The sequence below is a fragment of the Nomia melanderi genome, chromosome 10 (assembly GCF_051020985.1).
Source record: "Nomia melanderi isolate GNS246 chromosome 10, iyNomMela1, whole genome shotgun sequence".
In the NCBI taxonomy this organism is placed as follows: Eukaryota; Metazoa; Arthropoda; class Insecta; order Hymenoptera; family Halictidae; genus Nomia; species Nomia melanderi.
This window is the reverse complement of record NC_135008.1, coordinates 13,854,260-13,873,287: the sequence shown is the minus strand read 5'-3', so window position 1 is coordinate 13,873,287 and position 19,028 is coordinate 13,854,260. Positions and strand designations below refer to the sequence as shown.

The 19,028-nt window shown below is 36.1% G+C and overlaps 1 protein-coding gene across 10 annotated transcripts in view; it reads right to left on the bottom strand.

Moving 5' to 3' along the window:
* unc-13 overlaps positions 1-19,028 on the bottom strand; it is a 261,538-nt gene that overhangs the window by 79,820 nt on the left and 162,690 nt on the right. For all 10 annotated transcript variants that reach the window (XM_076371394.1, XM_076371403.1, XM_076371395.1 and 7 more), the window contains 2 exons: positions 9,331-9,371; positions 3,129-3,219 (listed from right to left, as the gene is read on the bottom strand). In XM_076371394.1, the coding sequence (XP_076227509.1) occupies positions 3,129-3,219; positions 9,331-9,371 (132 nt within the window). The remainder of the gene's footprint in view (positions 1-3,128; positions 3,220-9,330; positions 9,372-19,028) is intronic.

Genomic DNA, 19,028 nt, shown 5'->3' with positions numbered 1-19,028 from the left:
TTCTGTCCGCGTCCCCATGGAATCACGGAGTTCATAATCTAGTCTTCATTTTGATATCGGGCATTATGGGCGTTGTTATATCACAGTTCACGATTGGGTGGTTCGATCGTTCCCTTACCCGCGATAAACTGCATAACCGTAAAATTAATATGGTTAAGTTAGTTGGAGATAGGTGTGATGCAATGAATAACTTAGTCCAGCGGTTCGATTTTAACGCGTTCGCTGCTGGTGACGTCTTTTTATGTCGTGCTAAATCTATCAGCGTCGTTAACGTCGATATACGGGGGTGGCATTGATCCATTTTCGTAGCCATTTTGAATTTGGAATTACTTGTTTGACGAGGAAACTAGGATTTCCAATTAAGGAAAGAGGAATAAGTGTTTGAACTTTTGTGTAATGTTTCAAGTTAGTAAAGTAATCATAAAATTGTAAAGTAATTACAAGATTATGACCAGTAATCTCTATTTACTTATAAATCTGTCTGCAGATTTTGTTAAGTTTCTTCTGTTGAAACATAACTTCTTTTCGCGTTTCTTGGCTTTATAAGTTCAGGAAGTTGACGATCATTATCAATTATTATATTTTATAGCAAACATAGATACAAAGTATGTGCAGAATTTTTCTTTCCAATTAAATATGAATGACAAAGTATCTGGATCGATCATACCTGAGAAAGCAAATAAATTAAATAAATTGTTCGCAATAAGCAACGTATGTTATTTTTCCGAATGCATGGTCTCGCGACGTGAGCAGAAGTGTTGACGAATGGCCAACTATTTTCGAGCGACGCCTGCTGAACGGTAATTTGAGCATTCAATTATAAGGTGGGAAAAATGAAATGGGTGAAAAAAGAGGCGTCGTTTAAAAGTGAACCTGAAATGGTTCCCAATTAAAAGCGTGCCGATTGTCTATGCTGGAAACTGGTTACTAAGAATCATGTCTTTGTTGTCTGCGGGGGCTGCATAGCGGTCGGTCAGCTTCGAATTCATTTTCTCAGCAAAAGCGAAATATTCCTGCATGGATGACGCGAGATAGCAGAACTAATTGGACGTGAATCAACATCAAGTTCTACTTCGGGCCAGGAGAACAGTTTGACGTAAAAGGGCAAAGATGTGACGCAGATTTTGGTTTTACTTTCTCAAGGTTACGGTTTGCCGAGAACGGTGGTAACCGAGTACTTAATGGAGAAACTTTATTGCCGAAAGTTTAAGATCTTTGATTCCACTGTAATAACAACTTACGAATCTCCCAGTCCATGAATTAACGAAGGGCTGAACGTGGATTAACATTTAAATTTGAATTATAAGTGTATTGGTAACAGGATGTGAAATTAGTTTCTAAGGATATCGATATTATTGATTATATTTAGTGATCGAAACTGTAAGTAGTAAATGTTGATTATTATTGAAAGTTATGATAGAGTGAATTAAATTTGTGGATACAAATTTTTATTACTCTGATATATAGACATTTTTAGACATTTTCATGAAATCTTCTACATCTTTTGCTGCATCCGCAGTGTACTTTAGTTAAGTCAAACATGTTTTGATATTTTAGTGAAAATTGACAATCTCGTATAGTTTCAAATAGGTGTCGATCCTTTCATAGAGATACATATCAAAAAGTTCTAGATATATTTATAGAAATGTCGAATAGGTGTAGATACTTTATGCTACAGGTAACACCAAAAGTTTGGAATCATTTATTTAACAATAAACGTATCACATCCGATTGAATGCTGGGTTTTAAAAATTGGTTAAAAAGTCTGTATTTTCTTTCGTCCGTTCAGCTTTATATCAGTATTGCCCAATTCATCAGTTTTCAATTTTTTTAATTTATTACAAAAATTTATCGTTTAAATTATTCACGTTTATTTAATAATCAATTATTTAACTGTTACGATAGGAATAGGGAATATATACAGTGCCAGTACATTTAGTGTTGATGCGAAGAAAGCTTTTTGTGGATTTTTACTAGAACACATATGAATGGATACTTGAACATTTGAAACGATACGCTGTTGTAATTTACGACTTGTAATCCATGGTATGGATTCGAAATTATACCAGTCATCATTTGAAATACACCGAAGGTTTGGTTAATTCAGGTAGGTATGGAAATCAAGGAACACACCGAGGATCCCTTACTTTCTCCGTGAAATGTTATCTCAAAGTATCGCGAGTAGCAATTTACGAAATGATTTCCTCGACACGTAATGCCTTCGTTCTCGATCAATACAGTGGCACGCTGAGCTTTGAAACTGAATTGTAATGAGCTCTTAAATTTCTACAAGTGCCAGAAAATTTAAAGCCATATTAATAATTTCCGGAGATACTTGGAAAAATGGCTAAATTTTAATATTGCACATAGGAACCTTTGCTTATCATAAATGCGTATCATAGATCCATTCGAAACCATCTATTCTCTTGCGTCACACCTTGAACCTCTTTCTAAATGAAATTTTGTAACTTAAGTACCATAATTTTGTAACTAACTTCTTATGATAATCTTGTAATTGAAGTATTGAACTGAAAAAGTTAAAATTTCTAATCGTAATTTTCTAAATACAAAAAGATCATTAGTCGACCGAATATTAATCAATTCAACGAAAGTGTTTTTTCTTCGCAAACGTAGACTAACAAAATTGAAAAAGAAAAATGAATAGTGCTGCAAGGAATCAAAGTCGTTCATTTGGTATGATGATGAAGGGATAGAATGAATGAATCAAAATAAATCGAATCCAAAGTAATCAATGTCATTCGATGGTAAGAAGAAGAATGTTTCCGTGTTATTCAACTTGCGTTGCATGGTTAATTAACATTCCTTTACGTTGGGAACGGAAAAGAAAGCACGTGACGGAATATATCCGGTGACGACCACGACCAAGACGACGACAACGACAATGACAACGACAACGACGACGTCGACGACGACAGTAAAACGTGGAGGAGGACGACGACGACGATCAACCAGGGGAACAACACCGTCGCTACGCTTGTTCATTTCCACGAATATGGACGGGGTCGCACGGCCGATGCGCACACGTGCAGGTATGCGCACCTCTGTAATATATCTATAGGCACAGTTGTGAGTTTTCCAAAGAGGTTAATGGAAAATTGTTTACGTACCAGCTCGGAGACCAATGGCACCGACTTTCGTCGCGGCCGTATGTCCGGCATGCTGTCTATGTTGCTGTAGAAAGGATTGTCTCCAGGATGTCTGGAAAATACATGTCGGAACAATTAAATACAAATCTTTTTAATAATACAACGATTGTAAATCAATTTCAAAATTGTATTAAGTCTTATGTTACGTTTTGCTATGAGGTAAAGTAACTATTTTAGTATCTGTGTACAAAGATATTGTTTAAAATAAGGAATTTTTACGATCGAAATACATAAGGAATTTCGAGTAACCCTTTTTCTGATTTAATTGTTTAAACGTCAGAATGTAGATATCGTTTCAATTCGATGTTCACAATTGTGGAACAGTTGCTTAAAAACCGTTGTATCTTTAGTGACACTTTGCATTGTATTTTTTGAGTAATTATTATTAACTGGAAGTAATATTCTATTTATTATTATTCATAGTGTGATAAAACAGATCTTCGAAACAATTTACTTAGGATATGTAACTTCTTTTTATTCATTGTCGAAGCATTCGCGTGTCTGGTTAGATGAGTATTAAAGACGAGAATGAGTCCACAGAATTTTTGATCGATAGTTATGTAATAGAAGTAATCTCATAATTAATCTTGTAGAATTTCGAAGCACGTGATCATCGGTGGCTCGGTGAATTTATAGGTACTTTGACGTACTTACTACGTTCGCGTGTCAAAGGGCATCTAATCACTACGAATCTTTCCCGAGTTAGGTTAAAGCCTGAATCGATATTAAATTGAAAGCAATCGAACTTTCGAGTGAAATGAGAAACTTCGGGATTCAAGATCTTGTCGTGCTACTTAGTCGACCAGAAGTTTTGTGTAACCCTAATTCGAAATCTTGTCCTATCATGTCTAATTCCTGTAAGCTAAATAATTCCGAATTACTTTTTGAGATTACAATATATGATCCTAAAAAAGAAGGTTGCAAAAGTAACCAAAAGATATCGACATGGAAACCTAAAAATTTTTGTTCTTTTCTGTCTTTCATTTTAAATCGAATTATTTATATAATTTGTATATTATTAATTAAAGTATTTCTATAGCATTGATTATTTCGAAAGGGATATTGTTTATTAATGAACAAATTAATTTTCAATGTCTGCACTATTATTTTGTAATACCTCCCAAATTATTTCACGTGAATTTTATTACTGTATTTTTTAATTCTATTCACAATTTATTCAATTATTCGCAATTTATTTCATAACTCTTTTCTTTACCAAAGAATAAATTCAAATGGCAGCCACATTAACTCGCCTGGAAATTGTGTATCATTCGAACGCATGGACTTGGCAAGACAGTTTATTGTAGTTCAAATTGCACGTAATATAAATGGAAAATTTATATGGACGTGCTCCAGGAAGCAACAGCTTTATGGAACTGATAGACTGAAATTACCCAAGGATGTAAAACCCTACGCTGTATGAAACACTAGTAGTAAAGTATAGAATAAAATCTTTTCGTACAAGTTTCCGTTTATGCAATAGTGAAATTTAAAGCATTTACAAGAAGTGGAAACAGTAACAGGCAGAATATTCAATTCTGTACGTGCATCCTACTTTACAAATTCTCAGAGCTTTTCTCTAAGACCAATGAAATGTAATAAAAGTGAATAAAACGGTACAGAATTCATAACCTCGTTAAATTCATCAGTAATTACCACCAGTAATATTTCTAAAAAATAAGTTTAGTAATTTCCCTTTAATATTTCTAAATATTTATCAAGTATAATATATAAATAAAAGTACCTATACATACAGTAAAAATAAGAATTTCTTAATTTTCTTTTGTGATATTTATGAACAAAAAATTGATTTTAAAGGAATATATTTAGCGGCGACCTAGCAATTACGTACATGCAAGAAAGAATGCATTACGATGGTTTCGCGTTCCAAGATTTATCGCTTCCTACGAACGGTGATCTAATTCCTTTCGAGTACGTGTTTAATTGCAGCTAGTTGGCGCGCCGATCTGCGAATTAATGTCGGATAAGCAAAAGTTCGCTCGGTATGACGTAATGCAATCCATCACACGGAATTGCCTCGTTGCATTATCGTCCCTCCAATTTTTTTAATTATTTGTTTACCCGAAGAACCGTGTTACGTGAGCCTCGTAACGCGAGTCCGCATTTTGCGGCTACGTGTGGTAGCTGCGAATTATAATGGTGTCAGTAAAATATTATCACAAATGGGATGATTTTTCTCTCTAAAACTAATGATCTTTGTTCCTTTTTCTTTATTCAATGTGCATGTAAGATGGTATTCTATAACTGAATCAGACCTTAATCCTTATGCTAGTAATCAGGTATTTAAGTACTCATTTTCAGATTTTCTTGTAGATAATTTATTATGATCTCGCGAATATTTGAGTTATTCCAGATCCACGTTGTTCGAACAATTTTACATTGATTCGTGCTTTGAATATAAAAAATTAATGTAAACATATTGTTATACTGGAATTTGAATAATTTTGAATATTTTCGTTGCTAACATAATAATTTTTATAAGTTTAGCAAAGATAATGCTTTTTGAGTTTTTAGTAACTAGCATAGAAATTAATTAATAAATTCTAATTAATTAATTCTTAGAAGTGTATTTAAGGAATCATTGGAAATTGATGCTGGCGTGTTACTGTGGAGAATACTATTATTATTATTCACTAACTTGTCAAATCCGAAGGACTTTGGTAGTTGTATCGAGCATATAGTGATTAATAATTAATAAAGCACACCGACACGTTAACCTCTCGTAAATATCACATTTTCATCTATACCCGACGAGTAACCGGGACCTCGGTGGATTCAGTTTAAGATTACATGACGATGGAACTTGTTTTAAGTCTCTCTAAACTCTGATTTATGGTTAAGTGGTCAACGGAATCTCGGTATCCATCTTATTTCTACTTTAAGATGTCGCCTACAGCTGAAAGACATAAATACTATAAACTAACGAGCATTTCTATAGCGATTCAATAAATTATTCTACCTTGATTATTTCTCTACTAATAATATTTCACGCATTATCTTACGTAACTCTAACGAACCCACTTTCTAATGCTCAAAATCATTAAAAAATAATATTCCTTTTCTTCATTAATACCTCCAACTCTACAGCTATACACAGATATCGAAAATATTCTACTGAATATCAAGAAAAAATATACGAATATTTAAACTGTATTGAAATAGAACGTCTAACAGGTTCTTTCTTTCACTCTTTATTCGTACTTTTTTTTTATTCCTTTTTCTTCCACTTAGCAAGTACTATCCACGGTTAAAATTCTAAACCCTTTTTATCGCTCTGTAGATTCATTCCACGTTTTTTATAGCCTCATTCGAAACGTGCTGCAACAGGTCTACGAAACAGCCTAGTACAACTAATTCCGTTTTCCAAAGACGAGCTTTTCGAGGCAGAAGGAATTGATATGGCGAAACCGTTTCAGCGATTCCATGGACGCGTAGTGCGATCGATTAAACGCTGTACAAAGAAATGATCACCTTTTACGACAGTGGAATTATAGAAATGACCGGTGGCTTTCAGCTTGATGAGCTCCGGCCTTCGAATGGAAGGACACGATCGAGTCTAATGATCAGTTACGTCGAAGAAATTGTTCCAGCGTTACGGAACCATCGCTCCTTTATTGGTCGCTTCGGGTCCACGAGTTCGTGGATCTTAGAAATGATCCACTAGCGACCGGATTCTCTTGTTTTTGCGGAGAAGACAGGGGATTCGAGAACATCGCTTGGATGTATGGGACTATCGATTAGGGGTTGGCTTGAACTTTTCACAGATTAAAAAACCTTTCCAACGGTGACCTTTTTCGCTGACTGCGCCGCTTATCGGGGATTTTGGTTTTTGCGTGAATTACTCTGATTAGAACGGTTTTCATGGGAAATGGATATTTCTATTTGATATCGACAATTTCGTGTTTAGTGGAATTACTGGATTAGGAATTGAGCGTTGTGAGTAGATTGGAGGTTTGATTAGATTATTGTTGCTATTTTTAATACTTTGTTTTATATTATCGAAATGGTACACGTCACCTTCTGATTCATTAAAAGTTTCGAGCTCTCGAGATATTCAAACACTGCGAATCTTTTGTAATTTTTAAATCCAGGGAAACTGGAGTAATTTTGTTATACTGAAGAGGAATGACTGTTTGATTTTCTACTTGGATTTTATTCGTTAATAAAAAAAGTTTGAAGAATATTCTTTATTCTTTCACGTAAAAAGTAGCTTCTAAAAAGTGAAGATGTCGCATGTAATAATAAAATTCTAAATTTATAATGTTACTGTCCGTAATATTAGAATCTAAATTAATATTATAATCCAATTTGTAATGATTTACGATTTGAACTAGAAAACACGACTAATTGTCAATTGAAAACAATTTAGCAGTACAAAAGCGCATTTCATAATTTATTGTAGTGCTAAAATACCGTCTGTCGACGTGTATGAAACGCGACGGAACATTGCCCTTTTTGAAGATTAAATAAAGCGCATTGTTTTTGTGGTCGACTAGACGCCGGTCCCAGACGTCAACGTAACGGCTTGATTTATCGTTGAAATTTCAGCGCGAGCGAAGGCAGAAAGAGGGTTGAAAAGACAGGTCGCGTGGGTGGATGGTTCCACTCTATTGAAGAACAGGCGCGGAGCCGTCATTCATGCGGCCAATCCTCCTTCGGTTCCTGTCAGACATCGCTCGATGACGTGATTGTTCACCTCCTCCGAGCACGCTAATAGAAATTTACCGCGTCATATTTTATTGGCTTGATGAAAAATGGACTTCGGTGAGTTGCGTGTTAGCCTCGAATTTACCTGGTACTATTCACCAATTTTCTCTCTCAAATCTCTGTTGAAACAAAATGCAAGAAAGGTTCCGTTGTTTTGCCTATTCAAATAACCTCTTCACGGAAACAAATTTTAACATGTTCACATTGGAATGTATTATCAGTGGTACACAGCTGATTTATAGCAATAAAATAAATCAACGTTGGAAAGTAAATTGTTTATAATATTGTTTAGTAACGTTTACCCACAGTTAGCAGTTGAAGTTAAAAAAACTAGACACGTAATGAAAGCATGCAGTCCAATGTTATTTTTTAAAATATTTTTATTATTACGATTTATGATTATACATATAGGAACATGTTCCGACGTGAATGTGTTAAGCTCGTGTCTCAAAAGAAATATTTGACATGACTTCTTTGTGTTTCGTGCTGTCGTGGTCTCAATGAAATTGTAGTTACGTTTCTTACGTGTTTCAATTACTGCAGCCGTTTTTGAAAATAACGTTCAAAAGTTCTCATGAAATAATTGAAGCCACGAGAAAGTTGGACAGGTCGGAAATGAAACACGGGAAGCGTATAAAGAGAGCGTTCACGTGCAATTAGTCAAAATGTGGCTGTAACGTGTGTCAACTTCGAAATTTTCATTTAACTTTTGCCACGGCTCAATGTTAAAGCGAAAGAGTTATTCAGTTTGAGGTGGGCACTCCAAAACGTCGTTGGGAATAGCGTCGCAGTTACGTTTCATTGGAAAACCCGTGTAAAATTCGTTGCATTAGAATTCGTTTAAATTCCAACACAATATCAAGTGTCACTAAAAACCCAAATGCATTTAATTTCAGCAAAGCGAAATTCAAAGCGACATCTGGTATGTCGACAGTAACACGCGAAATATTTTACATTTTCCAACAAATTTGTTGAAATTTCTGAAAAAATTCGACAAACATTTTCTGTAAAAGACGAGAACTTGCGCGAAATTTTCACGATAAAGCGATTTGACGGTCTCTGAACAACAGCTTCTGAGTTGAAATGCAAATATTTTGTAAATTAAATTACTGGATATTGTGAAATATAATGAGTACAATAGAATATTGGTTTTCAAATTATTATTTCCATCCCTCGAAAGTACTTTTTTTCCGCAAGAGGAAAACATCTGTGTTGTGATTTCCTTTAAAGGTTTCCAAATAAATAACAGTAAACAAATCTACCTACACATATGTAATGTTATAATAACATTATAATACTATTACTTCTATGATTCCATCATTATAATATTATTATTCATATTATAATATTATCATAATAATATAATATCACATATCAATATTATAGTAAAATATTACTGTACCGAAAGTACATGTTGCACGTCGTAATTACTTACCCGTTGTCTCGTACGGATTCGCCCCCAGGCCCGCTGCCGTTCTAACAAACAAAAAAACAAGTTTATTAAAAAACAAGCCTAGTAACAGTTCGAGGAAAACGAAACGGAGAACGCGCGTTTCGCGCGAACGATGGCGCAGGCGTACGAAAAAATATTGTATACAGTCTTTGGATACGCGTGGCCACGGGACCGAAAGAGAAATCCCATCGACCGTTCGTTTCGTCCGCATCACGGAAATCATCGAAATCATCGAATCACGGAAACGCGTCTTTCGTGTTCCCGTGGCCACGCACGCACAATGCTTTGCCCCGTACACAAATCAGTCTCTTTTCGTCGACTTAAAGGTTAAGAAAAGCTCCGATGAAACGGAGAACAGAGCGCTGACCAGGGACTCGAGGGGAATAGCGGAGGACGGACTTTCCGTTACAAATTACCGCTGAAGGTAGCTAGAAAATGGAAGAGATACTCGTTGTTTTTCAGTCGCCCAGTTCCCTTGACATTCCTTCTCCACCTTGGACCACCATCGCAGCTGTTGATTCGAATTAAGACTTTCTTTCTTCTGCTTTCTCCTCGCCGCTGTCAACCTTGTCCACTTTTTCCTTCATTGTACTTGTTTTTGTCATTGAACGTTCCCACCCTGTTCGGACGCTGTCCATACGAGCCAGCTGCCCGACTGGTCAACATCTTTCTTTTCTCCATTCCTTAATTTCGCTGGTCTGGGTTAAAGCGGTTGTTAATCAAGAGTCCAGAGTTTGTTTTACGGGATACCGTGGTCGAAGGACTTTTCCAATTTATTGGAAAACGATAATCTTGTAACGTCCTGTTGGCAAAGAATGAACGTCCCTTCTGGGTTGTAATCAGGGACGCCTGGGCTGGTTTTCTGTCGACGCGATTTCTATTGAAATTGATCTTTTTGTCCTCTTCTGCTTGATAAGAGGTACTCACTCAGAGTGTGGTTCTTTCGAAGGTTTTCGTTATTCTTTCATCTTCAATTCGTTTCAGCAGCAATGGTTATTTTAAGAGTCTCTACAATTGCGCTTTAGCATATTCTGATTCGTCCGGCGCCAGATTCGTCCTCTCGTCCCCGTTAACCACTCGCTTCCTCGTGTTTTTACGTTTTTGTACTCGCCTGCGCCTCCTCTCGTTCTCTCTCGTTCGCCCGGCGTCGCACGGAGAAATGGAAGATTGGAGACAGTGTGTAACAGCCCGTATAAATATAATATCACGTACAATACTCGTAAATTCTGTCACGATAGAGATACAATATAAACTTACGGATAGCGTAACAAGTATAAGTATTTAGAGTTAGAGCCGCAGGTATCTTCGTCCCATTATACGCCATCATCGTTCACCCAGCCCGGTTTCGTTCTTGCCCTGATTTCTCACTCGTTCGTGCGAAACGATTTCGCCGGCACCACGGGCTTTTCTTCTGTTCCTCGCCCGTGAAGAAGCTTAGACAACACCGGAGCATGACGACTCTCGCATCGGTGTATCCTTATTCTCTTTCTGTTCGTTTGTTCTCGCTTATTTGTTCACGTACAGCCACCAAGTGGGAGCCTTTGAGGACGTCTTCGCGGACGACGCGACTCGTCATTTTAACACGTTGAATGCCGCGTGATTTTAAGGTGCAGAATATGCGCAATGAAAAAACTACGATATGAAGTTATTTAATTCAATCGCATTGTTATTATCGCAGGTTTGTCTTGTTGAATGCCACTGCATTAGGCAGCGTTATTTACAATATAGGAATGTTTTCACATAATCATCGTTTCAATCAGGGAATTACAGTAATTGAATTTGGGCGGTATTTAAATGGGATTCAACGTGTTAATAGACCGCCATCGCGACTGCGTCATCGCGCAGAAAAAATATGAAAAGGTTGCGCTAATCTTCTTCTTTTAAAACATATTATTTAGTTATTCGATATTTACTTAATTGTTAATCTCTAGTAAAGTTCTTTCTGGGATAGTTATCACTAGACTGTAAATATTGATGCCGATATAAATATTCGTGAATGAATTTATGGAAATTAGAATCTAAAGAGAATATTTCATTGCTGGAATTTGAGGAATTTCTGATAATTGGGTACGTTAAGGGTGTTTATAATCTGCATTTTAAATATTGCAGGATGAATACAGAAACGACGACTAATTCAGAATTTTGTGCTATTTTTGTCCGGCGTTAATTAAGTTGATAAGAAAATCCGCGTAATCATTGTTGCCAGATTTTTCCTCGGCCAAGGTGAACGAGAAATTAATTCGAGGTCATACATTTTCATAATGCAACTCGCGGCGTAAATTAATTTTGAAGGCATGCGCTAAAGTTTCTATAGGACGGGCGGAAATTAAATCCGTAAAACAACTGGTGTCGCGTTTCCGTGGGAATCGTAAACGTAATTACACAGCTCAACAAAATTAACACTTTGTAATCAGAGATGCCTGTGCCTCAATTTCAGAGGTAATAAGTGGAAGGATAAACAGATTCAATCGAAATTTTCACGATGCTCGGATTGTTTAATTGCACAAATCATTGATGTAGCAAATTATTTCTTCTTTCCACAATCATTGCAGCATACCTCGCCTGCATCGGAAAATACTTTCGTTACAGTCCTTCACAAATTCAATAACACAATCAACATATTTTCCTGATCTACCGCCATCAAATAACTCAAACAAAATTCATTACAACCATCAAGTTAATTATAGAAAAATAAATATTCAAACAATAAAATCTTCGAATTTCAAGTTTTAAATAAGTAACCTAACGAAGTCCGGTATGTCCGCCATTTTGTCGGCCGCCGACGCACGAAGACGCGCTCGAAGGCGATTGAAGTATAACTGATATATTTATCATACGTTAGATATCTACATGTAATAGCATCGCCTCGCGAGTATAATTCTGACAAGCGTTTACTTAACAACGAAAATACCGTGTACTTATGCACCGCTAACAAATTGTCCATTTATCTATCGTTTAGGCCTTAATAATATACTTCTTTTAAATTCGCTTAAGCGCTAACCGCGGTGCGATCAGCGCCGCTAGATTTACGTTATGATCGTGAAGCCTTATGAAATCTGTCTCGCTGCGGCCACGTCCATCAACGCGGCCGAGCGATTCGTCGCTCCCCTTTACCCGATGATATAAACGCTTAAAAATGGAAAACGACACCGATGATATGAAAAACCGTGCGATAAAGATGGCCGTTTGGTCGAGACACCGCGACGGGGTTTACTTTTGCGTCCGCGGACGCGCGCGACAATGAGGAACATCGATATTGACTAATTATTAATATCATTGTTCGGCGATATTTCGACGACCAGTACGACACCCAGCGAAGCTCGGAATCGGTTGCTTGTTTTAAACTGCGGACTCCGCCGTGGACTGCATATTGGCGTAGCGCCATCTTAGTCTCTCGTTTAAGCACATGAGTACAGTAGTCCATAAAAATATTTAAAATCGATATGTTTGTGATGAAAATGTTGTGCTCATAAGATAGTAGATGTTTTGGAATTTCCGTATGTATGATAATCGGAATAAATGTGAAAATAACATGTATACTTTTCATTGAAATTTCATTGAAGTATATCGATTTTAATACTTTTGTGTGGACCAGTGTATGTAATTAACTACGAAATTTCTTTCAGGCTTATTCGTCGACGTCGCGGTGCCTCGACGAGGTGTTTTAATGTGAAGCCTCCGGATCCTCGTTCATCTGAGCTCCGGGAGTCTCGCGGTCGAGGGTTGTAAAGGGATCGACCGATAATTGGAATGCGATCGATGGAGGATGGAGTCACCTTAAGAGGAACTTTTTAAAGTTAACTCCGAAAGGAAATCTCGCTGATCGATTTACGTTCCTGGCTGATTCGTAAATCGACGACGCTCGCGGTAAGATCGTGGATGTGCCTGGTGATTAATGTATAAAATATAATTTAATATTGTGGCGAATCTTTACACTTTGGCTTTAATCTCTTAGAAATTTTGATACGGAAAATAAGAGCTTAAATATGTATATTGTACATCCGCAATCTAACGATGATGATATGTGAAGTTGATTAGTTAGGAATGATGTCTTCTGCACTTGATAAGATTGACACTTTTGCGCATGTTCGTCAACTCGAATCAGTGCACGTTATGTGACCTTCTAACGTGTTACGTAATATGATATTATGTTATGATAATGATATAAGTTACTCTGATCCCATGGCTTACTTATTGATGTGTGTCCTAATGATCTAGTTCGTTATACTTGATCTCTACGTCTGCGGCAAAATGAGCTGAGATGAACCGTTGAAATGAATATATTTCTTGTCAGAAATATAAAATTCGTAACCATTGTTTTCGAATGCATGTCGTTCAAATACTTTTCTCGCTGAACTATATGTGGGTGGTTCGCGATTAAAAGGATTAATCCCTTGCCGTATAATGATGAGTGGAGCTAAGGATGAAGATTCCTAGATTAATTTAATACAGGTTAATATTGTTCATTGCGCACGGACTACCTTTGTTTTTAAGAAATAAAATATTAAGGATTATAGTAATAACAATAAAATATTAGTAATGTGTTATAGTATTAAATAAATATTAACCCAAACCTAACTCAAATAATGGCTGAAAATTTGTTTTATATATTTGGTTGGTATTTGATAAATAAAGACTGAAGTTTAAAGTTTAAAAATTCAACGGTTCAGAAGACGGTTCAGATATATATATATATTTGATAAATAAAGACTGAAGTTTAAGGTTTAAAAATTCAACGGTTCAGAAGACGGTTCAGATATATACATATATATGTCATCACTTTGAATAAGTTCCTTTACTGAAGAAACCGTCGCTTTCTTTTCATTTTCGAAGTAATTGCAAAAAAAATGGTACTTCGAAGTAAAGTTCAACCCAAATGAATGATTAGCAAAACCTTCAATTAAGAAACAAAGGTGGTCCGTGTAAGTAAGTACCGACAAACTTGGTTGTAAAGAAAGTCATAAGGCAAGGGATTAACACTAGATTTACGGACATTTATTGTACAATTTGTTCTATTAACTCTAAACTCAATCTAAGCATTTGAACAAATAATATTTATAAAATTCAGTATAAGTAAAACTGACTCGTTCCGTAAATCTAGTGTCAGTCATGAACAGAACGAAGAGACGACACACCGAAAAACTCTGGAGGATACGTCTGCTGGCTGTTTACGCATGCAAAGGATGTGCTTCGCGTAACATCGTGGAAAACCTGGTCGTTCGTGTGGTTCCCGGTGGAACAGCGGATCCCAAGCAGAATAACACGTTGTGTGTCCTTTTGCCTTTGAAAAATCAATATATCTTGGCTTCTACTAAAAACGTAAGTGAACGGCTATTTTCCTGAAGTAAAAAGCACGTGACCGCAACGTCAAAGGAAAAACTAATTAACTCGACGCTAGGGCGCACACAACACCGTAAGAATGCGCGGGTGTCGGCCTTGTATTAGTTGAAACAGAATCGCGGTCTGTAATTTCTCAATGAAGATAAACGTGTTCCCAGAAATTAAAGACTGAGAGGTTAAAGCTCAAATGCAGGGAGATAGTGGGACTTGACCTACATCTTCGATAGAATTCACGGAACGAAGGTAACCAATTTTCTTCGGGTTATTATTCATGTGTGTGTACGCGTAAGACGCTAAATTGAAAGCGTTTCGCTTGATTTATCTGTTCTTTTCATAACGTTTTTGGAGGTAAGGGGATTTTTGTAAATAGAAATTTATGTGGAGTGTGAAAACTGAAGAATTTATCGTCTATGAGACAGGTTTAATTTAATTTAGGGGTTCGGCCAACTCATGGTAGCCTATTTAATGGAGAAAAGATACAATGTTGCCTTTAATAACGTTATTCGTTGATATTTCAAACTTAGAACTTGTAAGTTATAAAAAAGATGATGGATACGAAGATTTTTCGATGAGATACATTTCTTTATGTTTCAGGAGAAGTTGAAGGGTGTAAAGTTTACCTTGCTTCTGAATTAGAATTAATATTTTAAAATATATCTGCGATAACTGTTATTAAAAACATTATATTTATATCGAACGTTTATCTTCGTCGGCAGCTTGGGAACCGCTGGACTGAAAACTTTCGCCGTAATCGATACGCTCCGAGTCAATCACGTCGCGTTTCAATTTCTGTTCGGAAAATGATTTTCTCGAGCTTCGTTTTGAAATGCAAAAGGAAATTTATATTCAGCGCGGATCTAGACACTTTCTACTTCGACGTAAACTTATTCACTTATTTCATATAGATGTTTGTTATATGTATGGATATGTTTGATGATCATATGCGAGTTTCACGATTACACGTATACATATTCGATATTCTATAATGGAACTTGTTTTACAAATAAAAAATGAAACTTTAATGATAGTTGGTCAAGATATTTTATGTATATCGATAGGTGTATTTATAAATATGTATGAAAATAATAAAGAACTTCTATTTAATTTGAAATTATTATCAACAGTCGTACAAATTTTAATGCGCAATATAACGTAAAACTTGAAAACAAAATAACTGAATATGAAACTGCAGAACGAGTACCAAATACAATATTTACATAACAGAAATGTGTTCCAATGCATGTACAATGTCTGCATTGCAAAGAGAAGTTCTTGAACAATCAACAGTAAACAATCGTAAAATCAGTACACGATTTACATGTGACGGTTGTAACAATGATCAACGCAACCATTGCAACGTTGAGTCAATAATGCGTGATAAACACGTCAGTGAAAGCGACTGCGTATGCATTGTATAACCGACTTTCGATCTTACGATTTTCATTCCAATTGTGGAATGAAACTACTGCGAAAACTATGAACGTTTAGATGATTCCTATTTGTACAGGACGCATTGATTTGGATAGAAGTTTTACTCATGAATAATGGATACACTAGATAGAAATGCAAAAGGACAACGCTTCGAGACTTCAAGCGGTGATTTAAGATGAAAACGACTACGATTTCTCAGCCTGAATAATCTGTTGGCAGTTTTACTATCTTATGTTTGATTTATGTGTCTAAATACGACATTGCATTACATGATATGATACGATATGAGAATGCTCTCTAAAGGATATATAGTTGATGGATTCGGGAATTCAATTTATTCGGCCAGCACTTTTCTCTTACTCGCTATTGATAAACTATACTGCGAAACTTTATGACAAAATAAACTTCTATTATGGACTTTAATATTTGAATGCTTAATAGCAAATAAGAGCTTGATCGTCCATCTTTGAAAACAAAACTTAATGTTTTATAGTTACATGTTTACAATGTATTCAGCTATAAATAATTTATTTAAAGAATTAACCTCTTACATATCTGGAGCTTGTAACATACACGGGTACGACGAATTCACGGGAAACAATATTAAAGTGTATTAATTTTTCAAAACTCAGTAGTACAGTTCATATTTTCCGTAAAGCAAAAAGCTTTTATTCCAATTCTCAAATTGCAATAATTTTATATTCACAAGCAAACGAGGACCAAACGAATATTCAATTTGAATTTCTCGTTTAATACTTTACCAAGAAAATTTGACAGTTTAGGGATTAACCCATTGAACTACAATATAGTGTCAGATTCCTGTTGAAAAATTTCAATTGAATTTGAGAAATCCAAGGGTTCTTTCTTTGTGTTTTTCACATAACTTATTTCTTTCCCTAATAAATTATTAACACGTTGACTGCCACGAAAAGCTTCAGAGCTTTATGTATTCCTTATTCTCTTGTAGCAAAGATAAAAGAAACAGCCGCTTATTATTTGGCATTGCAATGCTTACGTTACACTGTTATCTACTTATTTACGCTATTAAACACTTTCATTCGACATTAATTACCTAAGAAATTATAATTGTTTTCAAATAATTCGAACGCTCCGATCATCAATGACCGCCGTGGCAATCAACGTGTTAATAATAAATATAGTTACATCAATTATAATTATAAATATAGGACAAGATGTTCAAGGATTCCTTAAAAGGATTAAGATTAAAAAAAAACGTCAACGCTATCATGAAGCGTAATTTTAGTTTTGATCTGTTAACTGTGGAATTTAGTTTAAAAAATCTCTCAAGTTGCGCAATAAAATCAGAAAATGGAGTGTGTACTCGTCAAACGCAGGGCGAATGGCACTTAGAGTATACTTTAATGAAAAATCAAAGCAAAGCAAAGAAAAATTACATCGTTACCTGAAAAAATAAAAAATTCGACGTTTCGAGCTCTAAGATGACGTGTATAGTCGTCAAACGCAGTTAACTGGTTAACAGTCTAATCCGTAGTGCTGACTGAATGGACTCAGGGAAACGGGAGTGTGGAGGATGCAAGACCGCAGACGGAAACAGGGGGAGCGCAGATGACCGAGAAAATCGGTTCCCTTGATAATAGGAGCATCGCGATACACGCGCGCGATTCGCCTAATGTTCGTGCTGGCACGATTGCACGTCGTACCGTGTGCGTGTAACGACAGTGGTATTGTGCGCGCGGCTAATTGTGCCTGGTAGATAGATCCACAGGGTGCGCAGGTTGATCCCAGCTCGCCTGGACCATCATCCCTCAGCTTACCGCGGTTTACTCTGCGCGCGATCGGCCGCGCGCGCGCGCACGCACGTACCGAGTAAAATGCGGCTCAACCGCTCGTTAAATTTACACCGAATGCGCCGTCGATAAGCCGTTTTGAGCAGCCAACAACACGGCGCGGCGCGGCGGAGCGTAGATTTCCCGCACCCACGACTTCGCTCTCGTTAACTCTTTCACTAGAATAGACGAGATATCTCGGTTCCTGGATGTCGAAGAAACGATATTATAGATGAGATATCTCGTCATCATTGATGTATGCACGATGAATGAATCGAGTTAATTTTGTTTCTGTACGCTACTGAAAGTATTTATTGAATTAGTTTCACATACATATAATGTTGAGAATAAAAGAAAACTTCGTTACAATTTGGTAACTTTAAAGTATAAATAGATTCTACACTTTTAATAAAGAATAAATCACAAATAATGTTTTTTGGTATTAATGATGAAACGAATTTAATATCTGAATGGTACGTGCGACATCATGGTGACGAAATACATCGTTCATAGCATCGCTTCTTCGACATCATGGTGACGAGATATCTCGTCCATTGTAGCGAAAGTGTTAAACTTCAGCTAGATCGACGATCCGTGTTCTTTGTCTTCTAATCCCACGCGTTGGCTTCAGAATTTGGACTTTTGGAAAATGGATACTTCGAGCGTGATTTGAAGTCTGGAATGTTTTGGGAACGTTATTTTTAGTAATTCACTAATTTGTAAATAAGAGTCATTGGTTGATTTGATTGATACAAGTTTAAACTTCTGAAGATTAATTCTGTGCAGAATTAAATTGACCAGAAATGTATTGTATTCTGCGAGTGTTCCTTAGTCTTAGTTAGGTGTATTAAGCATGCGAAATCAACAGTTGATTTTATTCTTCGGGAGAATTAATTTATATAAATGTTTCGTATGTTAATAATTTAAGAAATATTTCATTTGATATTACTAAAAATCATTTTACAGGGAAATGAACATTTTCTCCGTATTGTTTGTATAATGATAACATCGAAAAGAAAGTTTGGAGAAAATAATGGAGAAACTGAATGGATCATGTAAATTGTCATGCACAAAATATAACAAGACTGCTACCAATTGCCA